The sequence below is a fragment of the Solea solea genome, chromosome 1 (genome assembly GCF_958295425.1).
Source record: "Solea solea chromosome 1, fSolSol10.1, whole genome shotgun sequence".
Lineage (NCBI taxonomy): Eukaryota > Metazoa > Chordata > Actinopteri > Pleuronectiformes > Soleidae > Solea > Solea solea.
In genome coordinates, this window is record NC_081134.1 from 28,451,714 (window position 1) to 28,477,980 (window position 26,267).

Below are 26,267 nucleotides of genomic sequence, written 5' to 3' on the forward strand. Positions count from 1 at the left end.
AGAATTTTAGCGATTTTCAACCATTCGCCACGAAAGAGGAAGTGCCCCGTAACGTCGCCGTACATTGAGTGATTGACTCGGAACTTCACACGTGAGACGAACCAGCCAGAAAACATGTGCGTCACAGGCATAGCGCCACCTGCTGGCAGGGCATTTAATCAAACCTGGACATGAATTTAATGAAATGTTCACTTAATTTCCTTCACAAACCGATCACATGATAAATATCAATATCAATAATGAAGTAGGCGGGGCCAGCATTTTAGCCAATCAAAGCACTTTATTGCACTGTTATAGTGACGTGAGCCGAGAGCAGGCTCTTATAAAACTGTGTCATCTCATGTTTTTATCATGTACAAAACAAGTCACACACACACACACCTGTACCGTACAAAATCAACACTATTTACACACAATACACACACACACCATGCAGTCTCTCTCTCTCTCTCTCTCTCTCTAACATCCACACACAAGTTTTCTGACACACACACACGCAAAGGGACAGCTGCTACCTACAAACTTAAAAAAAAAAGTTTTGATATGCATCGAGATTTTTCTTTTGATAAAAAAAGAAAACAGACGCTGAGATGACGTCATCATGTAAACAAACAGACGATGCGTTGTTTGTGACGTTCTCTAAATAAAGTTCTTCTCCTATTTAACATTAACTAAACTGCACATCGAGTGACTTGTTGATAAGAATGTCCATAAATTTATTTAAGTTTTTATTTATTTACTCTTATTTAAATCATCTGAGAAAATGTTAGCGTTAGCATTAGCACACACACATACGCGCTGATTACGCTGTTGAACCAAAGCTCTGAGGACGTTTGTCACTTGCCAGGGTTTAAATAAAGAACATAAAAAACTTTTACCTTTTTCCTCAGTAAATAATAATAACAATAATAATAATAATAATAATTATAATAATTATTATTATTATTAATAACACTAGGCTCAGTAAGTTTTGAAACGCTAGCTAAAGCAGCTACGCCTCCACCAACTCGTTAAAACTGTCCCCAAAAATCCCCCAAATTTTAGATTTTTTTTGTAAAATCTAAAATTTTGCAATTTAGGCTAAATTTAATTTTTCTGTGTCAAAGAAAAAACAGAAACGTCTGAATTTCGCTACATTCGCTAAAAATAGCTGAAATCCCGCTTCCTCCTGTCACCTCTCCGGTTAAAGCTCCGCCTCCAAATCACTGAAAGTCGCATTTGTTAATCTATTTTTTTCTTTATTTCCGAAAATGAGCACAAAGTATGTGTATGGACAGACGGCTCCGCCCATTTCCACGTACAAACATAACACTGAGAATAAGTGAGCGTGAAAGCTCGGCTCAGTAAGTGTGGAAAGCTCACAACATAAGACGTCCTCTGGTTGAAGCTCCGCCCCCATAGTAAAAAAAATTTGTAGCATATTTTGGTAACGTAAACATTGTTTTTCCTGACATTAGTTCATCGATTTCCTCCTCGTTGGTAAGCTTTTTGATCTGGTCAAAGCTCCACCCCCTAAACAGTGGTTATAATTTTTTTGGGTTTTTAAAAAAACAAAAAAAACAAAAAAAAATTAATAACGTATTTTTGTAGCACATTTCGGTAACGGAAGAAATGTTTTTCGTAACACTGTTAACATCGGTTTATCTGTTTCCTTTTTGTTCGCAAGCTTTTTCAGAAAATACGAACAATTGGTCTGGTGAAAGCTTCGCCCCCAAAACAGTGGAAGTCAGTGGAAGTCATGTAAATATTAAATTTAAGATAAAGTTGTATAACAACTTTAAAATTATAATTTTAGCTTAGCTTTTTTTTTTTTTAACCCCGGTGGTGATGAACGTCCTCTCTGAGCGTTAATGCTACGATCGTCACTCTCGATGTTAGTGACAACGACTTTTTTCCTTAAAATAGCATAAATAATCTGTCTTTGTCTACACACACACACACACACACACACACACACACATACATCCATACATACATGCACGCATACAGTGCACTTTGCTTTGGATGATTTAGGGACTGATTTTAAAATCTGATGGAATCAAATAAAATTAACCGTTATTATTATTTTATTATCATATTTCTGTTAAATTAACTGAACTTTAGGGGACGCAGGTCATTCAAAGTTAGGTGAAAATAATCATAATTGACATAATTACTATAGTAAATAACAAAATACTAAATATTTGAACCCTTTTTGGGGTGAAAATGTAACGCTATTGTGAAGTTAATCATAAAATGTGTAAAATATGAACAAATTAGAGTTTTTAGACATTTTTTTCCAGTAAATTGTGTATTCATTTTTTGATTTCCGCCAAAGTTCAGGGTTTGAAAATTTGATTTTCACATTTCACAATTTTAATTTCTTGCATTTTCCGTTATTTTGCTGCGATGCATGTTGTTTTTCTGTTTTAAACTGATATAAAAAATTTTATCAATCATTTTAAGGATTAAAATCTGTTCATTTCAAGTATTTTCCCTTTACAAAGTCCAAATAATCCATTATCTTGTCGGATTGCACTAATTATCAGAGCCAGAGGAAAAAAAAACTGATATAAAAATGTTATTAATAATCTGAAGATTAAAAAATCAGTGAATTTCACATTAAAAGTCCCTGTCACATGATCATACACACACACACACACACACACACACACACACACACACACACACACACACAGGGTGCGGGTGGAGAGAGCTGCATATAGGGGCTACTTCACCTCTTTGAGTTTTCCTTTCCTCTCCATATAGATTATTATGTCTATGTACAATATTTATATAGATTTTTTTTACAATAATCTACTCGTTGAAATCAAAAATCTGATTTCGCAGACTTTTTTTTTTTTTTTTTTGCTCTTTCTTTCGCTGCGTTTTCGTTTCCACACAGTGTTTGTTTGTTTGTTTGTTTTTTGTTTGTTTGTTTTTGTTCCCCGGACAACCTTCGACAGTGACGAACTCCTGGTGACTGAGCGGGGCGAGTAAAAACGGTCATCAATCAATCAATCAATCATCAGTCAGTCACTCGGCACGACACGACTTTAAAAGGAAACGGACGAGTTAAGACCACACCATAAGAAGCAGGTTCAAAAATACAGTACATCTCGATTTTTGGGGAAACAAAAGGAACAACAACGGCGATTATGCACGGCATACAAACGCATGCTCACTCTCCCTCTCTCCCTCAAACACACGCACACGCACACGCACACAGGGTCAGGCTACATGTTGTAGGCCACGTAGATGGGGTCGAGCTGGTCCTGCAGGAAGCCGTCGCGCAGGTGCATGCGCTGCTTCTCGCCGCGCGAGTTGATGGGGATGACGCCGATGTCCGTCACCACCACCACGCCCACGATCAGGTAGTGCTCCTCCAGCACCGCCTTGGTCACCATGGGAACCAGGTCCAGGGCCTCCTGCTCGGAGCCTTCCAGCTCCACCACCACCACCAGCAGGTTGGTCCAGGGGAAGACGGCGCTGACAACGACCACACCAACGTTATTATTAATATCTACTGCACAGGCTGCTGTCGTTCAGAATTGTGCCACAAGGTGGCAGCAAACCTTCACTATGTCTATCACTAAAGTCTGTCCATAAAGCAGTGAACATATTCTTCAGATATCGCAGACCTAATCTGATATGATGTCACTTTGTAAACCTCTCACTCTCCCACACCAAACCCCATCGAGAAAATGGTCCATTTTACATCAGAGACACAGGCGTCGTTCATCCACTGCTGCTTCAGTTAATAAGTTCAAATGTCTTATTTTGTCAATTCGGCATTTAAAATCCTTCATTCAGATTGACCTCAGTGACACAAAGTGACCACACGAGGCAGCAGTAGACCAGCAGCTCCTGTGTCCCCCTGAGCTAAAATCACTGGTTTTCTCTATGGGGTTTGGTGTGGGAGAGTGAGTGGTTTATAAACGGTCTCACAGTGAGATAAAGACTTTAGTTAAAGGCACAGTGTGTCATATATTTGTGTGTATAATTGCTTAAAAATATCTTTATCTTCTTTTATGGAAGCCGCATTTTTCAAACAAGCCAAACTTGAGTTTCACGTCTTGAAACAGACGCAAACTTTGCAAACAACAAGAAAACAACATCCTTTCTGGTCTGTGAAGGCCACCATAGTTTGATTCTTCCACATTTGACCTTTAAGTGGTTTTACTTTCGTTTAGATGAACAGACGATGCAGATGAGCGTAGACGCACCACTCCATGATGCTCTTGTGAGCTCGTATGACGGACGTCTCGATGTCGATGGGGTGATATCTCATCCCGCGCAGCTCCATGGCCTCCTCCAGAGCTCCGACCACGAACAGAGCGTCGTGTCTCTCTGATCAAACACAGACACAGACAGAGTGAGCGAAGGTGAGCCGAGGACACGCAGGAGGGCGATGGACGGAGACTCACCGCCGTTAGCGTCGGTGAGCTCGGTGCGGCGCAGGAAGCCCAGGTACCCCGTCCTGGCCCAGACCGTCTGTGTGTCTCCAAAACTGAGTCTGGAGTTGAAGTGGTCGGACTGAAGAACCTCCTCGCCGTAGCCGCTGTAGTAGCCGCTGCCGTTGTGAGCGCTGTGAACCCAGATCTGCAAGAAAGTTTGAATAATAAAACTTAGAGACACGGACACGACAGTTCTAACACGACTCTGCTGAAATATCACTGGGATTTTGGAATTATAAGTAGATTTTAAGTAGATTTCGGAACTTTAAGTAGATTTTGGAATTATAAGTAATTAAAAGTTTAACAGAAGACGTTTGAGTTGAAGAAAAACAAGAGATTAAAAAAGAAAAGAGAAAGAAAATCATGAAGAAAGAGAATGACAGAATGACAGAGGATTAAAGGAGGCGGACCTCTCCGAGGTGAGAGTCTCCCAGAGGTCCTTTAGTCTCCGGGTTTGCAATGATGATACGGACTCCAGGCAGGATCTGAAAGAGGAAAAACAAAGAAGTCAGTCGCCATGGTTACAGCATCACAGGTGAGTGACATCATCACATTCTTTCAAACCAATCAAATATGCAAAGAAACTGGTTTAGGATGAAAAGAATTGCTTCAAGTTGGAAGTTGCTGAAAACTTATATTTTTGATGTTGTATACGTTTGTTGCACTTAAACATTAAGAGGAAATAAAAGGAAAACTTGTCATTTCTTTGTCTTTTGTAGTTTGTCTTAAAGGAGGAAAACAAAGACTCACCTTGCCAGACTCCATTAAGGGCAGACTGTGAGGAGAACCTCGCTCCACCAACCGCACCCTGAAACACAAATGTGAAGCTTTGAACTGTAGAGGGCAGCGCTGCAGCGTTTACTGCTGATTAAAGAAGAAGAAGAAGACAGAAGTGTGACACCTGTCGTGACGCAGCGCTCTCATGTCCACGTACACCGTCGTAGGGTCCGGTCCTGAAGTTCCCTGCAGCCAATCACAGCACAGACACGGTGATCATGTGATCACACAGTGACAGGCAGCGTGTGTGTGTGTGTGTGTGTGTGTACCTGCAGACAGATGGCCAGGTTCACTCTGCAGCCGAACGCCGTGCTCACAGATCGCGGGTGGAGCCCGAGGTCTTTGAACAGTTTGGAGAAGGAGAGTGTGAGCGACATCCGGGGTCGCTCCTCCGCCACCACCACGCAGGCCCGGACCCGGGACAGATCCAGACCCCGAGCCTGGAACCACACAAACAAAACAACACATTTCCTGTGAGAACAATATCTGACAATATCAACATGGCAGCGTGCGCAGAAAACAGCGAGAGTGCCGTCACAGGAAGAGACGTTCCGACACAAGGATCAAGCTGAACACTGCAGAACTGTAAATCAGTTAAAAACACTTAGGGACAGAACCGCTGATCCCCACCGGCGAGCGGCGAGCTGCATAAACTGCCGCTGTATGTGACTGTATCAGACTGAGTCTGTGCTCCAGAGACGTCCGACACAAGGATCAAGCTGAACACTGCCGAACTGTAAAATAAGTTAAAAAGGACTTAACAATCCTAAAAACGTGGGTTAATCTCCGACAATTACCAGGGAAATGTCTAAAATCTCAATATTTAAGCATCACACTGCCGCTATATAAATAAGCCCAGAGTCTGTGCTCTGGTCACGGAGGACGTACTGAACAAATATTTTTAATTAACTGACACCGAAAACAACTGCTTTACAAGTCACAAGACACTCGTTTGTGTGTGTGTGTGTGTGTGTGTGTGAAGAATGTCATTCATTTGCATAATTATAATAATAAATATAATAATTATTTTGTATTTAGTAGTTATAAAAAAAAAAAATCGATTAAAAATCGAAAATCGGATCTGGTATAAAAAATCGGGGATTTTATTTTTGGCCATATCGCCAAGCCCTATTGTAGATTTAAGCTGGCATAGATTTTAGACAGTGAGTCATTTGTTAAGTGGCTAAAATCACTTAACATGGCTCAGTTCGAGTCCAGGTTTGTGTTTCTGACCTTGAGCGCCTCGGTCTGCAGTCCCAGTCCTTTGGTGCAGAGCTCCATGACGCTGTAGGAGCAGAAAGTGTCTCGCACCTTGAGCTGGCTGACGGCCAGCAGCCACAGAGCCGGGTTTGACTCCAGCTCCACCGGAGGGATCAGGATGGACTGATGACCTGAGTACACGCTGCACACATCAGACACACACGGTTACTTCAAAACAACAAAGTATGGATGAAAAATACTGAATATTTTCCAGATTTCATGATTCCGTTCAATCAAAACGAACATGAATCATTAAAATGACTCATAGTGAAGGTGATTTGCATCAGATCTGAGATCAGGAGCCAGAGTTTTAAAGATTTAAAGAGTCACAGATCAACGTCTCGGAACTTTGATGTGAGAAAAAAACAAGTATGTGGACAGACGAGGTTATAGGTCCAAATGCTCTTTAACACAAAATATTGATGTTTTAATTGGAAAAAATCACATTTCTAAACAGATTATTTATTCATTTGTTTATTTCATCATCCTGACCCTTTATTATTTTATACCTCTAAATCTTACTTTCTCTTATTGATTTAATCATTTATGAGCATTATTATTATTGTACTTTTATTACTTGTTTGCTTCTTTTATGATTTCAATAATCTGGTCTGTGTCAAAATTGGTATTATTATTGTCTACATTCAGTTTGACATATAATTATTATAATCGATCAACTACAGATAAACACGAGAAACAGGAGAAGGAAACATGTGTAAGTGTGTTGGGGGGGGGGGGACACATTTAGAGGTCGCACAGACCTGCAGAGACACCAGAGGACAAAGCCAAGGCCACAGTACGGATCCAGACAGATGGCCACTTCTCTGGATGGATACAACTCACACTGAAGCTTCACTGAGCGGCAGAACGCTCCAACTGCATTATGGGACATCTGCAGACACAAACACACACACCCACAGTTAGTACTGAGAAAGGGGGCATGTCCAAGGTGACAGGATTAATTACATCTGAGTGATTTATTGAATCTGTGATGATGACAATGAAGACTGACATTATTGTGATTTAGAAAAGTGAGATCAAAGCAGTGGGCTGGAGGGGGCGGAGCCTGTGCTTCAGTTGTAAAACATCTGTGTGTGTGTGTGAAAGTGAGTGTGGCTGTGTGTGGCTGTGTGTGTGTGTCATAGTAACAGCTTTGTGTTACACAACTCAAATTGTGTGAATTAAAATATTTACACGTTTAATTCTGACAGAAAAAGTGTTTGGATCAGCAGGTCTGTGTCATAATCTGTGTAATAATCCATACAACAATCTGAATAATAATCTGCAAAACAATATGTTTCATAATCCATACAACGGTCTGAATAATAATCTGTACAATGTCCTGTGTAATAATCTGTAAAACAATCTGTTTAATAATCTGTAAAACAATTTGTTTAATAATCTGCAATAATCTGTGTAATATTCTGCTTCAAAAATCTGTATGACAATGCGTTCTACAATCTGTATTAGAATCTATGTAATAATCTATAACCGTGAGTGTGAGGACAGTCATGGGACGAGGATCTGACCTGAACTCCAGCCAACATCCCTGTTGTGGACACACTGAAGTCCAGGTACGCCAAACCATCAGGGTTAGTGGGTTTATACAGAGAGGGAGGTTTCTTCTTTGGCAGGTCGTCTATAACACACACACACACACACACACACTCACAATATTAGAGTTTAAAGCCTTAACTTTGTGTCACCTTGTAAACCACTCACTCTCCCACACTCTCTGGTTTTCTCTATGGGGTTTGGTGTGGGAGAGTGAGTGGTTTACAAACGTCTGTGTAACAGTGAGATAAAGACGTGAACATGTTCATAAGATATCGTAGACTTGATTTTGTTCAGTGGCTAAAAGTGCTTTCATGTTGGTATCAAACAGAAGGTTCACAGTACCAGTGTCCAGAACAGGAGGCCAGTTCCTGATGTCCACAGTGGCCGTGGCCTCCTTGGAGCGCAGCAGCTTACAGATGACCGCGGTGGTCATCACACAGGCGGAGTGACTCACCTGTTGAGAGGAAGAGGGCGGAGCTTACAAAGCTGAAAACCCCAAGTGAAAAATGTTGAAAAAAGCAGCAGTTTGTCACCTCGACGATCATCTTGACAGTCGGCAGCGTGGTGGAGATGTTCTGAGGGTGCGGCGGTCGCACCGTGATGGGAACACAACCGGCGTACAGCGAGCCGTAGAACGCCGCGATCAGGTCGATACCTGCAGGACAGAGAAAATGATCATAACCAAGCCCACTTTGGATCCTCACAGTGTCGTCATACTTTAACGCAGAAATGTGGTTACAACTTTAAACGGGTCACAAGAATCAGGACTTCTCTCACCTAAGTCAACGTTTTGATATCTATTATGGTTTTTAAACAATCGCAGTTTACGTTTTTTCTCGCCGTTTTCAGATCGTGTGGTGTGCGTGGGCGTGAACGCTCTCCTGCCCACAATTTCTAACCAACACAGACAATTTTTTACATCTTGCAGTTTTTCTTAAAATCACCAAGTGCAAAGAGTTCGTAAAACTAACAAGTTTAACTAGCTTAATCTCTGACCTGGCGGGTAAACCAGAGCGACGTGGTCTCCTTCCTGTAGACCGCCTCTCTCCATCAGCAGAGTGGCCACTCGCTCCGCCCTCTTGTGCAGCTGCAGACAGGTGAGAGAGTTGGACACTGCCCCCTGGAGGAGAGACGAGGGAGAGAAAAAAAATAGATTTGAATCCTGATGAAAACATTTTACTCTTCGTTGACCAAATATACAATAAATAGAATTAAGCACAGATCCTGTTTCTACAGGTTTAAGTCTTAAACCTTGTGTTCAGTAAAGTGTGCGTTTGTTACCCGTGAGCTGAGCAGTGTGTAGAGGACGTGGTCTGGTGTGGTCTGAGCTCTCCACTGCAAAACCTCTGACAGGAACAGGAACTGAAAAGAAGAAACACAGCGACATAATCAGACATGTGGCTTTAAGTTTATAAGTGTGTGTGTGTGTGTGTGTGTGCGTGAGTGTGTGCGTGTGTGAATGTATCACCTGGTCGTTGTCGTCGGTTTGTCCCAAATCTCTGCCACTGGCCTGAGCGATCCTCTTCCCTGACACCAGATTACCCACCATCACAGAGGCGGGGCCAATCTCTGCAACAAACACACACACACACGCACAAACATTTTATAATATTATTTTAGTAAAAGTCTTAAAGTTTATGACATTTACTGTCATTTTCTGATATACAATCTAATATGTGTCCTGGAGCAAAGACACTTAACTGTGTTTAAGTGTGTGAATGAGTGAAAACTGTAGTGTAAATAAAGCAGCTCATCAAGACTAGAAAAACTCGATAAAAACACAGACCATAATACCAACTCTTCTTCTTCTGATTTTATTTGGTAGCAACGAGTAACAAAGAGAGTGAGAGGAAATGTAGCGGAGTAAAAGTAAAACTCAAGTATTTCTACTTTGCTACATTACACAACACTGCCTGTAAGGCCTGTCTGCGCCTCCAGAGCAGCACAGAACTCTGGGTAATGTGTGTCACCTGGTTGTTTCTGGCGTGGTTTGGGCAGGTTGGTGACGCAGGTGTGTGGACACATGAGGACGTTGCAGGGATGAAGACCTCCCTCCAGGTACAGCTGCTTGATCTCTGACAGGTGGATGCCGCCCAGCGGAGTCTTGGGCAGCGTGTTGGCCGGAACCAGCGCCAGACAGAACACGCCCACGCCGTGGATGCTGTCGATGGCCTGAGAGGAAGGTCAGAGGGAAGTGAATCATCATCATCATCATCATCACCTGATGCCTCTGTGTGTGTGTGTGAGGGTGATTTACCTGCAGGACGCGGCTCATCCACTGGAAGCTGTCCTCCTCCGTGGAGTCGGGACGCTGCTCGGCGACGACCACAATCCTCTCGTCTCTCAGCACCGTCACAGAGAACACTGCTATCCTGCAGGGGGCGCAGCAGAGACACGATTAGTGTTGTCACATTTTATTTATGTCTAATCTGATTATTACCATATTCAAGTCCCGATACGATATTGATGAGAATGAGATATTGTCAAGATATTTAAGTCATATACAATATTGTCGCGATATTTAAGTCATGATACAATATTATTGCGATATTTAAGTCACATTACGATATTATTGCAATATTTGATAATATATTATGACAAGTCTTCTGTGCAAATATTACACAGAACAAAAAACATGTAAAGGATTTAGATTTTTCTTTCTCTTCTTGGTTTACAGTGAAATATTCAAGTCAATGGAAGTCAATGGAAGTAAGTTTTTAATGACGGATCTATAAATACAGTGTTTTTTAAATAAGATAAAGCATTAAGATTATTTCCATCATTTAAGACTCGTTTCAAAGTCATAATCATGAGGAACCATAAGATTCATGCCCTCAGTGAGATATAGACTGATAATCTGGTTTTATCTGCTGTATTTTGAATAATCTCTATCTTCACAGGTCTGAAACCTTTGTTTTCCTGTCGCACTCTCACCTGCCTCTGTAGACAAACTTCATCGGCTCCACCGCCAGGGCCGTGGCGACAATGTCATCGGCGTTGTGCCGCCGCCCGCTCACCATGATGAGTCCATCCATCTTCCCCGTGATGAAGACTAGGCCGCCGGGACCCACGAAGCCTAGCAGGCCGGTCCTGACGAAGGCGTACTCGCTGACAAGCCCGCCGCTGGAGCTCACTGGGTAAACCTGAAACAAACAAACAAACGCAGGGATTCAGCCATCGTATGTCAGAGTATAGTGACACATATCGTGATAATATCTCATTGTGACTTAAATATCGTTATAATATCGTATCGTAATGATATCACTAGAGTTTTTTTTTCTTCCTGATTACATCTGATGAAGGAACATCATTTGGAGAGACAATCTGCGTCTCGACATGATAATCTTCTAATCTGATAATTACAAACGTTGGATGATTCACAGGCTCTTCATGTTTAATCTGGACAGGTGCTGATGCTGATTTTTGTCCTCACCTCAAACGTGTTCTTGGTCATGCCGGTGAGGCCGTAGTAAGACGTGCCAGTGGCGATGGAGCAGACGCAGAGTTCTCCGATCTCGTCCGTCTGACAGAGCTGAGGGACGCCCTCTGGTTTCACCACACACACCAGACCTGGAGAAGAACAACACATTTCAGCTCGACTCAGGTTTGTTCTGACCCACTAAAGACTCGTATCATCTTCGACCCAGAAGCAGCAGAAAACTCTGCGTAAGTGGGTTAGAGGTTCTGTACCTCCTGGTGTGACAGTGCCCACGTCCTGCACGGTCAGAACCGACAGTCGCTCCTCGGTGTCGACTCTGACGACACTGTAACTCAGACCCTGCATGGACAGAACGCCTCGACCCGGGGGTTGACTGCTGTCCTCCACCGGTCTGAACACACGCACACACACATTCATTAAAAACACACTTTTTACGCATTATTAACTTGTTTTTATTCATTTTACTTTACTTTTGTTTATTAAAACTTTATTTCAGAAACGTCACTTGGAATGGTTTTAGGGTTTTATTTTGTAAATTTGCCCTTGCATGAAAAGAAAATGTCTTATTTAAATGAGCAGACAAAACAGATTTAATTTAATTTGGAGGCTGCATTCATGCATCTGCACCAAAACCTGTCTGATTTCAAAATAAAACACTAAGGTACATCTGACCATCTAACGTAATAACTGTGTGGCCCAGTAGAGGGCACTCTTGATCCATTAGAAAAATAATCCAGTCCAACTTTACTGAGTAAAAAAAAACAAAGTTATGTACAGAATAATAAATGAAAGTCATAAAATGTTTAGACGAGGAAATAAAATGCATAAAAAACTAATAAAATTAATTAAAAGACATAAAAAATAACAGCCATACCATAAAAAACAATAAAATAAATGGAGATAAGATAAAATTAAAAAGAGACGGTGACGTTTTGTTGTTTTTGCTGTGATGTGTGTGTGCATGTGTGGGGGGGAAATGTGTGTAAGAGTGTGTGCGTGTGTGTGGGGGAAACGTGTGTGCATGTGTGTGCGTGTGTGTACCTCCTGATGGCCACAGTGAGAGCCTCAGGTGAGCTGGCACAGGGACAGATGACCTCTGCTCTGAGACCTTTGGTCTGAAAGACGTTGAGGAAAGCGTCGCAGGAGGAGATCGACCCTGACACACACACACAAATACAATTAACAACGATTTACTGATCTGGATCAACTCATACATACAAGGAGAGGAAGCAAGAGGAGAGGAAAAAGGAGAGGAGACAAGAGGAGGGGCACAAGGAGAGAAAGTTTTTGTTTTTGTTGACATAAATAAAGTGTATAAGTGTACTTCATATATATATATATATATATACATATATATATATATATATATAAGTAAATATTATATAAATAATAATTTACATTGATATCAGTCACAAAATAAAACATACTGTGATATAAATGATGATCTTATGTAAAGACAGTGTTGTATCAGAGTGAATTGTGGGTAAAATCTCAGTTTAAACCGTCGTCTGGGTCAAAAAACATTTATTGTGTAGTCCTGTTCTATTTCTGTCAAAATGACCCACATTCCAAACGTCTCAGGAGGACAGCGTCCACCTGTGTGTGTGTGTATGTGTGCATGTGAGCGGTGGTGCAGTGGAGGCAGAGTGGGACCTTACAGGGGTTTGAGCCGTCGGCCACCAGCAGCATCCTCAGCGTGCTCAGGTTGATGTCCTTCTGGTCTTTGTGGGCGACCAGAGCCCAGTGCATATCCCTGGACTTTACACAGGACACTTTAGCTGCACACACACACACACACACACACACACACACACACACACATAGACAACGTTAGCGCTGAAAGGTGTGAAGTGACAGGTGGAGTGTGTGTGTTCTTATATGGGTATCTTTGTGAGGACCAACATACTCATAAACCTAAGTGAGTGAGGACATTTTGTGAAAGTTTGAGGACATGGCTGGTCCTCAGGTTCCTTCACCATTTAAAAGGGTGAGAGTTAAGACCTGGTTTTAGAGTGAAGCATTGTGCATTTTTAGCTGGAATTGCTATGTTGTGGGGACCTAAATGTGTTTCCACACTCACATTATGGGGACTTGTCTTCTTTATGGGGACAAATATCAAAAGTCCCCATAACGTAAATAACTACATTTTAAGATGAAGACATGTTAGGACATTATTCACTGTGGTTAGGGTGGAGTAAGTCTCCAGGAAATTAATGTAATGTCCTCTGAAGTCATGGAAACCAGTATGTGTGTGTGTGTCTCACCTTTATACTGACAGACTTTCTGGATCCACGACAGAGGGTTGACCTTCATCAGTGAGTAGGGAACACTGATCACATGCATCATGTTCATCACACTCTGCACACACACACACATTTTTCTTTAGACAAAAAATCACCATATTTCAGTCATTAATGGAGGTTAACAGTTTTTAATCAATTTTTTTAATTGTTTTGACTTTTATTTGTGATATTTTATTTAAAATTATTATTTTGTTCAATATTACACCATGTAACAAAAATACTAACACCCACCACCTTAAGGACTAAAATGGCACCCAAAATCCATTACGATACAATACCATCCGATACAATTAATTAAAAATGAAAAATAATATTTATTTAATAGTTTTTACACATGGGACATTTTTGTCCTTAAGGCGCTGAGAGGGTAGGAAAAAAAATTCAATATACAATCATATGTTAAACCACGTAAAATTTGATTGTTTTTGCTTTTTACCACTAAAGCAAGAAAATTAGTGTTGTGACCTTTGACCTCAGTCGTCAGGTGTGAACATCTTACCGTCAGGATTCCGTGCCACAGACCGACGTCTTTCTTAAAGTCCAGAACATTCACAATGGTTTCAGCTGCAGAGAGAGAGAGAGAGAGAGAGAGAGACAGCAAGAGAGAGAGAGAAAGAAAGAGAGGTTAATAAACTGTGACCTGTGTGTGTGTGTGTGTGTGTGTGCGTGTGCATACCCTCAGTGTAGCTGCAGGACTGAGTGAGAGCCTGACAGTGTGTGAGCAGAGCGATCCTCGTCACCGTGACGCCCAGGACACTGCCGTCCTTACAGGTTTTATACTGAGAGACAAGAGGAGAGGACACAAGAAGAAGGCAGCAAGAGATCAAAGAGAGGGGACAAAGTAAAAAGGAGGAAACAAAGTGAATACAGAGTGTGGACAAGAAGAGGAAACAGGAGGAGAGAGATATGAGGAAAGGACACAGATTTTGGTGCACAACATTAAATTCATGTTAACACACATGATTGTATGTGTGTGTGTGTGTGTGTGTGTGTGTGTGTGTATATGTGTCGTCACTAACCTCAATGTACGCTGTGTCGTTGTTTGCGTCTTTAATGTGAGGAAACCAGTCTCTGGGAGGTTTGGAAAGATGCTTCGACTCTGTGACAAACCACAGCAGCTTAGGCCAACCTGAAGGAAGGAAGTAAGGAAGGAAGGGAGGAAGGAAGGAAGGAAGGAAGAAGCAGAAAATCTGAGTTGTTTTCATTTCACCCAAAAGAACGAGAAATGTGAAAAGGACACAAATCCACCGAGTAAAGCAGGAGGAACATAAGTTAACATCGTACGCTGATGATATGATGACGTTTATAAATGTTTCCAATGTTCTCAAATGTCTTAATGTGTCCTCATTATGTTGATTATTTCCCTTCAATTTGAAGGTTTTCAGACTCTTTCTTTAAGTTTAAAGTTTTAACTACGACCTTTGTTTTGTGCACAACGACGACTCGCGCTCTCCCCTCACCAACAAAGACCTTCCTGACACTGACTGATGACTTTAACCTCTCACCTTTGAACTGAGGGATTTCTCCTGTCGTGCTCTTGGGCAAACCTTTATGACAGGCGTCGCTGGTCATCGCCACGGTAACGCCGCAGCTGCCCAACAGGAAGCCAATCTGCTGACTGCCCGCGTCCTGTAGGACCAGAGAGAGACAGAGAGAGGACATATGCAGTGTTTTAGCAAACGTAAGAGAGCAGAGGCAGGAAAAGGAGAGGAGAGAAAACAAGGAGAGGATAATAGAAGAGAAGACACAAGGAGAGGACACAAGGAGAGAAGAAAAGAAGAGAGGACACAACGAGAGGAGAAAAGAGGAGAGGAAACAAGGAGAGGAGACAGGAGGAGAGGAAACAATGTGAGGAGACAAGAGGAAAGAAGAAAAGGAGAGGTCATATTGGTGGTTATAATATATATATATATATATGTGTATATTTAAATATACACATATATATTTATATATGTGTATATATATACAGTATATGCACTGCCTGGCCAAAAAAAAAGTCGCCACCTGGATTTAACTAAGCAAATAGGTAAGGGGTTGCTGCATCTGCAGTTGGTCAGGTCTAGGTTCAGCAACATTATGTGACCAAAGAATGAGGTCAGCTGACTACCTGAATAGAATGAATGACCAGATTATTCCATCAATGCATTTTCTTCTTCCCTGATGACATGGGCATATTCCAAGATGACAATGCCAGGATTCATCATGCTCAGATTGTGAAAGAGTGGTTCAGGGAGCATGAGACATCATTTTCACACATGGATTGGCCACCACAGAGTCCAGACCTTAACCCCATTGAGAATCTTTGGGATGTGCTGGAGAAGGCTTTGCTCAGTGGCCCGACTCTCCCATCATCAATACAAGATCTTGGTCAAAAATCAATGCAACAATGGACAGAAATAAATCTTGTATATATATATATATATATATATATATACATATATACATATATATTTATCTCTCTCTCTCTCTCTCTCTCTATATATATATATATATATATATATGTGTTTATATGTATATATACCATACATATAAGAATAATATTATAATAATAACAGTCACTGCTAAAGTGAATGAACATAATATTTGATGGTAAATCCTGCAGCAGTAATGCAGTCGACTGACTGATGTGCAGCAGAAAAGGCTTTTCACTGCATTACTGCATAACCATGTCAGCATTATACGAGTCACAACACTGAGCTGAGTGAGGCTGTTTGACACGCACTCTCACTGACAACACATTTAAAACTCACCTATTAATACAGTACATACACCTGATTAAGGCTACCATAGCTTAAGAATATATTTCATGTCTTTATCTCACTGTGAGACAGACTTTTCCAAACTCAAGGTTTGTAAACCACTCACTCTCCCACATCAAACCCCATAGAGAAAATCAGTGATTTTAGCTTGCGGGGTCACAGGAGCTGCTGGTCTACTGCTGCCTCATGTGGTCACTTTGTGTTGCTTATGTACATCCAAATGTAGGATTTTAAAAGCCAAAGTGACAAAATAAGACATTTAACTTAGTGATGGAGGCGGCAGAGGATCAATAAATCCTGTGTGCTGTGATGTTAAGCGCATAGATTTTTTATTAAAACCTTAATCTAAATGATATAATTCATGTTTTTGAAGTGTATTTGTGTATGTATACACAACATATAACAATGAAGAATTTAAATGTCTTTATACATTTTCTGGAAAATCTGATATATTCCTTCATTTTCAGGTCAGGGAAAGTCAAATCTCTCTTGTGAATCTCTGGATTATCTCTGGATTATTACTCGTTTTCTGCAAACAGCTGAGAGACAAAAGACCCGCTTGACATTTTCAGCCGTCTGTGGCGTCACTGATACGTCGACACACGGAAGGAAACAAGCACAGAGATGAAACCCAGCAGGAGTCTGGAGCAGAGAGGATGAAATGAAATGGCGTGAGAAACTCATCCTCCTGAGCTGCAGTGACGTACCTTGCGGCTCAGGGGAACCTCTATCGGGACAGGAACCACCTCTGCCAGCAGGCAGCCGTAGAAGGCCACCATGAAGGCGACAGGGTCATTGTTAGGGAACACCAACGCCACCTAGGAGGGAGAGAGGATGACAAACACAGATCACTCTTAAAGTCTTTTCTGACTTTGCCAAATATTCTTAAATTGATTTTAAAGACATTTGTTTGAAGAAAAATAATCCGTCAACAGAGGTAAACTAATTTTGCTGGGCTGGAATTATTGAAATTAGCTTATAAATGGAGTCACTTTTATACGACGGAGTATTAGGAACACAACAATTCACAGACTTCGAGATTAAAGTCGGAAATTTACGATAAAGTTGTAAATTTACAACTTTATTGAAATTAAAGTAAATGTACGTCTTTAATCTCATAAATGTACAACTTTATTGAAATTAAAATAAATGTACGACTTTAATCTCATAAATCTACAACTTTATTCTCGTAAATTTACGACTTTAATCTTGTAAATTTTATTTTATTCTTGTAAATTTACGAGATTAAAATTTTAAATTACAATATTGAAGTTGTAAATTTATGAGATTAAAGTCGTAAATTTGCAACTTTATTCTTGTAAATTTACTACTTTATGAGAATAAAGTTGTACATTTACGAGAATAAAGTTGCAAATTTACGACTTTCTCGTAATTTTACTTTATTCTCGTAAATTAAGACATTATTCTCGCAGTCTGTGAAATGTTTTTTTTCTCAGTGTGGCACTAATACTCTGTTGTTCTTTCAGACTGTAACGTGAAGAAAATTGCATTAATGGGCTGGTGATTGGATGGGGCGCCCCCTAGAGACAGAGAAATCCTCTCACGTAGGAAGTATTTCCTGAAGATGAATCTTCCTTCTCTTGATTCGTCTGACTTTAGAATGTCTTACATGGGCACACATTTAAATAAGATCTAACATCTGATTATGGGTTCGTTTTTCTTTCAAGAGCAAAAAAAAATCACAACAATTTGGCAGAAATTAGGCTTATATTTGCCATATAACTATTCTGCTGTCCGTGTCTCTGCTTCGAGACCCTGGTGAGACGTCACACACACACAAGCACGCACACACACACACACAGAGTTTGGTGACTCACCCGATCCCCCGGTCGCACCATGGGCTCCTGCTTGCTGCCCAGTTTGTGGAGGATGTTGTAGGCGAGCTTGATGCTGCGAGACCACAGCTTCCCTGCAGGGGGCAGAATACAGGACGTGAGCAAGTGTGTGTGTGTGTGTGTGTGTCAGACGTCTATTTTGAGGACATTCAGTCGATGGAGTGAGAAACTGTCTCCAGTGTCCGGTGTTTGAACTTCAGACAGATATTAAATCCATGACTCAAACTCAAGGTTGCCGGTTTAAAAATACGACTGCAGCTCAACATCTCATGTTTGATTTTATATTCTCCTGTTTTTGTTAAGTTTTCTCAGATATATGAAGCAGAAATGACTCTTTTGGTGAATAAACCGCTTAAAAATAAAGGCAACACAAATGCATGAAGGATATTTTGGTTTGTTGTCCAATATTTATACAATTTATCAGTAAAGATTTCGATGTTTATTGTCATTTTCTTATGGAGTAAATGAGAAACATGTCCGTTGTTCAATCTGCAATCATGAGTCCAGTCAATTTCTTTATCATTCCTGAAAACACCAATCATTTTATGTAATTTTACTCAGTTTGACACTTATTTCCACACTGAGACTCATGAAGAGTCTAAATTCTGCTTTAGATGATTTGATTTTTCAATAAAACATAGTTAATCACCTCTTTGGGTAAAAATGTAAAATATTAACTTCAGTTTCAGATTTTGTCCACAAAACAAAAGCAAAGTCACACAAACCTTGTGAAACTGAGTGTGCACTGCATTACATATGCATATGTGACTGTGGATTAATATTAAAGGTAGAGTTTGGGAATTTAGAAATGGTGTTAAAGGAGTTATTGATGTACAGAAAGTGAAATTTGGGTTAGTTTGTATACCACTCACTCACACCAAACCTCAAAAATCATCGTTTTAAGCTCACAGGGACACAGGAGCTGCTGGTCCTCTGCTGCCTCGTGTGGTCACTTTGTGTCACTGAGGTAAATCTAAACAAAGGATTTCAAACACTGAATTCCCAAAATAACTAATTTGAACGTAGTGACGGAGGCAGCAGTGGATCAATAACTCCTGTGTGCTGTGACGATCAATCCATCGATGATATTCCCTATGGACTTTGGTGTAAGGGGAGGGAGTTGTTTACAAAGGGACATAAACTTCAGTTTATCTAACAGTGAGGTAAAGTGGTAAATACAGTATATTACACATGTTAGCATTAGTGAGAGTCTGGATTCTCTTTTGCTACAAATTGCTGCAAAGTCCATGCATTTCCTGCAGATTTCTGGACTCCTGCACCTGTTTTACTTCACACATAAACAACGTGACTGATGGTGTGGAGCGGACGAGTGTCTGGTTACCATATGTGAGGACGTAGAGCGGCTTCCCCGCCGTGTCCAGGCTGGTGAGGCACGGGGCTTTCGGGGAGATGGTGCCCCAACGTTGGAGTGCAGCCTCCAGGGAGGGTGGCCAGTTCGTGACCACGCCCAGCGCCTCGCCTCGCACCGGCATCATCTCCGCCCCCTCTGGCCGAGGCTGGTTGGGGTCGGGCTGCTGGACTGTGGACGAGAAGAAAGATGTTTTGAGTGTCATCGTATGGAAACCAGAGCAACAAAAGCAGATGTAAGATTAAGATTTATTTGACTTTTGGGTGAAATCTGTCTCTGTCTTCTGGCCACAGGACATGAGAAAAAAACTCAATTTTAGCCACTTAACAAAATACTTAACTGTTAATCTGCACCTATTCAAGTCTACGGCATCTTAAAAATTGTGTTTGCCACTTTATCTCACTGTTAGACAGACTTTTACAACAGGAAACTGAAGTTTGTAAACCACTGACCCTGCCACAGCAAAAACCCCATAGAGAAAATCAGTGATTTTAACATCACAGCACAAATGCTGCCTCCGTAACTAAGTTCAAATGTGATATTTTATGACTTTGGTGTATTAAATCTGTTGGTCAGATTTAGCACAGTGACATAAAGTGACCACACGAGGCAGCAGTAGACCAGTAGCTCCTGTGTCCCCTTGAGCTAAAAAGAATTACTTTCTTAATGGGGTTTTGTGTGGGAGAGCGAACGGTTTACAAACTTCAGTTTCTTGTTAGAAAAGTCTGTCTAATAGTGAGATGAGATAGTTCAACCCTTGAAAACAGTATATATCCCTTTAATGTCCTCTAATATTTAGTTGAGACAGGAGGAGCAGACAAGGATTTGGCAGAATTCAACCTTGAGCCATTGTCATAAAAAGTGGATCCAGAGTGAAGTGCAGGTCTAAAGCCTCCTAAATCACCACTGAGTGCAGCATCATTGAGCTTTGACCACACTGCAGATATTTACAACACACTGTCAATGCAAAGAAGTCTAAGTTTTCATGGCAGTGAAGGAGGAAGCGACAAAGATAGAAAACACAGACAGATGCTTAGAGCTGAGCAAAAAATCTGTGGGGATTTCAGGGCTCAAGATTCCTACAAAACAAACTTTAAAACCTTTGTGTTTTATGAAAAACAGGCTGAAAAGCTTCCGCTCTGAAGGAAACCAGGACAACAAAAGTTCTTTAAACTGAGGAAAAGGTGCGACATAAGAAAGTTCTCGGGTTTAAAACATTAGCTGCAGATGTATTCCGACAAATCAACATTTTATATTTATCTGCATCGTTTTAACTTCGGGTAAAAGCGCTGAAAAGCAAGAAATAGGAGGGTACACTTTGACGAAACGTAACTGATACAGCACAAGCAAAAAAATATAAACTTTTTTTTAGCGTTCATAAAATTAGCAAAGATACAAATGTTGGTTGTTAGCTTTCATAAAATTAGCAAAAATACACATGCTTGTTGTTAGCTTTCATAAAATTAGCAAAGATATAAATGTCTGTTGTTAGCTTTCATAAAATTATCAAAAATTATGAACATCTGTATTTAGGATTCATTAAATTAGCAAAGATACAAACGTTTTCAGAAAAATAGCAAAAATTCACACACTTGCTGCTAAAATTTGCAAAATATACAAACATTTGTTTTTAGAGTATGAACATAGCATTCATAAAATTTAATAAATAAAATAAATAAATAATTAAATAATAAAAGATATGAATGTTTGTTGTTAGCTTTCATGAAATTAGCAAAAATACACACGCTTGTTGTTAGCTCACATGAAATTAGCAAAAAATACAAATATTTGTTTTTAGCGTGTGAACGTAGCATTCATAAATCTAGCAAATATATGAATGTTTGTTGTTAGCTTTCATGAAATTAGCAAAAAATTACAAACGTTTGTTTTTGAATACTGAAAATTAGCAAGGTACCAGGTACTACCGCTAATGTCTAGTGGAGCTGGAACCGTGTAATGGAAAAACAAACACAACTCAAGCTTTAAAAATACCTTGAAAGAAAAAGATGTCACACTTTGTTTCTTCACTTTCCCAGGATGCAACAGATGATTATTACTATTATTACTAATTACAGGTTAAAAAAGGGTGAACAATTGGGAAGCGAGTTCAGGCTTCACTGCTCCTGCACGTCACGCCCCAAACTCTCCTCCACCCACCCGAAACAACACACAGCATCCAGAGTTTAACTTTCGGATGTGACCAGCTCTGCTGCTGCTGCTGCACCATTCCCTCAAACCTTCACCGCAGCTCAAGCTCGGCCCTGACTTCACTCCGACACCATCCCACCGTAGGCGTCGTTAAAGGTTAAATGTGTGGAGAACCTGACTCACTCAAATAACAAAAAAGTTTCTCACCCTCCAGAAGCTCATCAAAGTCGTCCACAAAGAACTCTCGTAGAGGAGGTCTGCGAGGCTGCTTCAGTGTGTTCACCAGCTGCTGGATCTTTGCCGACACACGACTGCTGACGGGGACGCCTGCCGAAAAAACCCAAACAAAAACAAAAACACAAACGTGACGCCAGGAAAGTGTCGTAGCTGGGAACGACGTCATCTCCAATTTTACTGCGTTAAATTTGAGACGTCAGAAAAATCAATTAGAAAAATTAAGAGTTTTTGTTGAGGACAGTGGGTCCCAAACAATGGGTCAGGACCCACAAATGGGTTTTTTGGGGTACCCAAACAAATTAGCTGAAGCCAGAAGGTACCAGGTACTACCGCTAATGGAACACCAAAATGTTTGTTTTTAATGTGCATAAAAGTAGCAAATGTGTTATTTATTGTTAGCTTTCATTAAATTAGCAAAACAATACAAATGTTTGTTTTTATCTTTCATAAAATTAGTAAAAATATGAATAAAGATACAAACGTTTGTTTTTAGTGTTCATAAAGTTAGCAAAAATATGAACTTTTGTTATTAGCGTTCATAAAATTAGCAAAGATATGAATACTTGGGGTCGTGGGTGATTTTTTTTGGGGTCCCCAAACAAATTTGCTGAATTTTCCCAACTTTTTAGTCAAGATTTATGTATTTATATATGTTTTATAGAATGAAGTTTTAATTAATTTACTAAAACATTTCTTGAAAATCATTTGTTAACCAATTCAAAATGACATTCATCCATTACAGATTTTCTATGGAGTTTGGTGTGGGAGAGCGAGCTAAACTATTTTGAGCTAAACTATTTACAAAAATCTGAGTGCTGCTCTCAGGATAATTTTTTTGTTCACAAAAATAAAGGGTTAAAGAAAGTTCCTGAGCTCATCCTGAAGAGTGACACTGACAGAGATCTCTGAGGTGATGGTCCAATTAGAGTTCACCTCTGCATTAAAGCGTGTCTATATTTAACAGCATGTCTTTACTCAAACGGTGAGGCTAAAGGTGCTGCTGTGTTTCACAGTCAGGGGGCGCTGACGCTCACCATCGCCCGTCTCCATGCGCTCGGCGTTGCCGTACTTCTGCGTGTTCCTGGCGATGGTTCCCATGTTGGCCATGTGGTGGCGCTCTGTGTGGGAATGAGGCGAGTCCGATGAGTATCCGGTCACATCCGGGGGAGTCGAGTGATTCTCTGGAGAGGGAGGGAGGGAGAGAGAGAGGGAGGGAGAGAGAGAGGGAGGGAGGGAGGGAGAGAAAGAGAGAGAGCCAGCAGTGAGTCACTCTGCTCTTATTTATCACTGCACAGACAACAAGTCACCAGCCTTGTTATTTTATAGCCTTACAGAATCCATTAGGCCGTTTTTTTTAATGCTCAATTTGACTTTTAAGTCAATTTTGGACCAAATCTGTGACACGGCTGCACTTCTATTCAAAATGTTACGGCCTTAAAGGTCAAATCTGTGACATTTAAGAGGAATCATAAGAAGAAAATTAGTATACTACATGAATGATTAATCCATAAGTGCACAATAGCTCAAGAAGATGTTTGCCACTTTCTCTCACTGTGAGGAAGAATATTCTGAGTGAAAACTGAAGGTTTGTGACACTTTATTCCTCCCACACCAAACCCCATAGAGAAAACCAGTGATTATAACATCACAGCACGCAGGAGTTGTTGATCCACTGCTGCCTCCATCACTAAGTTCAAATGTCTTATTTTGTCACTTCGGCTTTCAAAATTACTCATTTCAATTTATTTTAGTGACACAAAGTGACCACACGAGGCAGCAGTAGACCAGCAGCTCCTGTGTATCGTAAGCTAAAATAACTGATTTTCTCTATGGGGTTTGGTGTGGGTGGTTTACATCCATCAGAAAATAATTTTTTCTGACAAAGTGTTTCATGAATTTAAGATTCGATTGCTCGACTTATGACTTTAAAGGTCTAGTCAGTAACATTTCATTTACTTAACATTAATAATTATTACAATTACTACTGTGAAATCAATTCATCTTGTAATTATATTTACATAGAAATAAAAATGTCAAACCAAACCCACAACAGCAGAATTATTTTTTTTAAAGAAAGGTTTTATAAGTGAGTTTAAAGGGACAGTTTAGGTTTTTGGAGGGTGGGAACAACAGAGAAAAGGTGCTATAGCTCTAAAACAGCAGTGATTTAAGCTTAGAAATAAACCTTTAACAAGAGACGTTATTTTCCTCATCATACTCTTATGCACAATATCTTTAGATCTTTATCTGTTGGATTTCTCTGGTTTCAGGTCAAAAATGTGTGTCGAAAATCAAATAATTCCGTTTCTACTAAATCGTAGACGTGTAAACCTTAAAGAAATTGGACTTACCGTCAGACTCCAGCGGTGGCGGCCACAACATGTCGGAGCCAAACTCGCAGGATCGCCGCAGAGATCCTCCGTTCTCGGCGACGCTCAGCGCGCCCTTCCTCTTCAGGGACAGGTGACCGATACCTGAGGTCACACACGCACAGTTAGAAACAGGCCGTGGAGTTTCATCAAACATAAATACACCCGAGAACGTGGGGCGTGGTGTAAATAAAACTAATAAAGTCAATGTTACTGCCAGATTAATAATTTAGGACGAATGAATTATGGATGAAAAATGATTGCAGCATAAAAGCTGCAGTGGAAATATTAAATGTAACATGCAGAAGAAACAAAGACGCAGAGAGACTATCTTTATAATACTGATAAATATGACAGTATTTTTTACATGTTAAAAAAAAAAAGACACTTCAACTGCTTAATCGATGATCAAAGTACTTCAATTAATCAACATAATAATCGATAAGTAATCAATTAGTGTACAACAACAGCAGAACTTTTGAATTAAAGTGTGTAATGTTTTTTTAAAGCAATACATAAATCACACGATCTTGCTGGTTAGATTGGAATGTGCTCCGTTGCCATGGCATTTCAGGTTTTTATTTAACGTTTGCTGGAGTTCATTTCTGAGCACAGAGGTGAATTACAAGTGACAGCACAAATCTAAAGGGACCTTGTGTTGATGTGTGTTATTATAATCCATCCATTAGTGTCTCTAAATAAACCTGAGACCATGTCTGTACACGCTGGAACACTCACAGGAGTCAAACGCAGAATCTTGTTGCTGTGAGGCACCAGTGCTCACCGCCTATCCATTGTGCATAAGTAGGTAAAAAAAAGTGTATAAACTGCCCTTTTTGTGCTTTAAAGTTTTAAAATGTGGATGTATCAGAAACTGAGACACTGTCAGCCGAATATGAGTCAACGGCATCTTAAAAACATGTTCAAATCTTTATCGTTTATCAGCAGGAAACTGAGGTTTGTAAACCACTCGCTCTCCCACACCAAACCCCATAGAGAAAATCAGTGATTTTAACATCACAGCACACAGGAGTTGTTGATCCACTGCTGCCTCCATCACTACGTTCAAATGTCTTATTTTATCACTTCGGCTTTTAAAATCCTTTGTTCAGATTTACGTCAGTGACACAAAGTGAGGCACATGAGGCAGCAGTAGACCAGCAGCTCCTGTGTCCCTGTGAGCTAAAATCACTGATTTTTTCAATAGAGTTTGGTGCAGGGAGAGTGAGTGGTTTACAAACTTCAGTTTCCTGATGAAATCAGTGAATACATACACACACACAGACACACAGACACACTGAGGACCATTACCATGGTGAGACTGCGACAGGTGGCTCTGCTGGTGGTGAGACTGGCCCAGGTGCGTGTGCGACAGGTGAGTGTGCGCCAGGTGCGACAGGTGCGTGTGCGCCAGAGAGTCAGCGAGTCGCCCGGCGTTGCCGCTGCCTCCGCTCTGAGTCGACGAGGACGAGGAAGAGGTGGAGCCCAGGTGGGCGGGGCCCAGCTGGGTGGGGCGGCTCATCCAGTGCTCCATGCCGGATATGTCGTCCCCTGGCCCCGCCTCCTCGTCCGAGCCCGACGACGAGTCTGAGCACAGGGGGGACAGGCCTGGTGAGAGTCAGTGACCGCCGTTATATTTCAGTGGGAAACGACGACAGCCAAGTTTTCATGAGTCATGAGTCAGTGACAACAGTGTGTACAATATTAAAGAAACAGTTCAACATTTCTCAGCAGCAGTTCTACACTTTCCTGGTTAA

At 40.8% G+C, this 26,267-nt stretch overlaps 1 protein-coding gene across 3 annotated transcripts in view; it reads right to left on the reverse strand.

Moving 5' to 3' along the window:
* Positions 1-256: 256 nt before the first annotated feature.
* The window catches only part of LOC131459633 (disco-interacting protein 2 homolog C-like), a 42,014-nt gene continuing 16,003 nt past the window's right edge, over positions 257-26,267 (reverse strand). For 2 of the 3 annotated variants that reach the window (XM_058629662.1, XM_058629647.1), the window contains 34 exons: positions 25,822-26,118; positions 24,493-24,615; positions 23,176-23,322; positions 22,112-22,231; positions 19,730-19,927; positions 18,370-18,461; positions 17,239-17,349; positions 15,278-15,401; positions 14,792-14,901; positions 14,449-14,551; positions 14,272-14,336; positions 13,734-13,827; positions 13,128-13,247; positions 12,511-12,625; positions 11,721-11,860; positions 11,464-11,600; positions 10,965-11,173; positions 10,288-10,402; positions 10,001-10,202; positions 9,499-9,599; positions 9,312-9,392; positions 9,027-9,150; positions 8,564-8,685; positions 8,373-8,484; positions 8,003-8,112; positions 7,235-7,365; positions 6,447-6,615; positions 5,483-5,653; positions 5,338-5,399; positions 5,187-5,244; positions 4,847-4,921; positions 4,407-4,581; positions 4,206-4,329; positions 257-3,468 (listed from right to left, as the gene is read on the reverse strand). In XM_058629662.1, coding sequence (XP_058485645.1) covers positions 3,216-3,468; positions 4,206-4,329; positions 4,407-4,581; positions 4,847-4,921; positions 5,187-5,244; positions 5,338-5,399; positions 5,483-5,653; positions 6,447-6,615; positions 7,235-7,365; positions 8,003-8,112; positions 8,373-8,484; positions 8,564-8,685; positions 9,027-9,150; positions 9,312-9,392; positions 9,499-9,599; positions 10,001-10,202; positions 10,288-10,402; positions 10,965-11,173; positions 11,464-11,600; positions 11,721-11,860; positions 12,511-12,625; positions 13,128-13,247; positions 13,734-13,827; positions 14,272-14,336; positions 14,449-14,551; positions 14,792-14,901; positions 15,278-15,401; positions 17,239-17,349; positions 18,370-18,461; positions 19,730-19,927; positions 22,112-22,231; positions 23,176-23,322; positions 24,493-24,615; positions 25,822-26,118 — 4,490 coding nt within the window. In that variant the 3' untranslated portion in view covers positions 257-3,215. The remainder of the gene's footprint in view (positions 3,469-4,205; positions 4,330-4,406; positions 4,582-4,846; positions 4,922-5,186; positions 5,245-5,337; positions 5,400-5,482; positions 5,654-6,446; positions 6,616-7,234; positions 7,366-8,002; positions 8,113-8,372; positions 8,485-8,563; positions 8,686-9,026; positions 9,151-9,311; positions 9,393-9,498; positions 9,600-10,000; positions 10,203-10,287; positions 10,403-10,964; positions 11,174-11,463; positions 11,601-11,720; positions 11,861-12,510; positions 12,626-13,127; positions 13,248-13,733; positions 13,828-14,271; positions 14,337-14,448; positions 14,552-14,791; positions 14,902-15,277; positions 15,402-17,238; positions 17,350-18,369; positions 18,462-19,729; positions 19,928-22,111; positions 22,232-23,175; positions 23,323-24,492; positions 24,616-25,821; positions 26,119-26,267) is intronic. The other variant, XM_058629655.1, reaches the window with a different exon arrangement.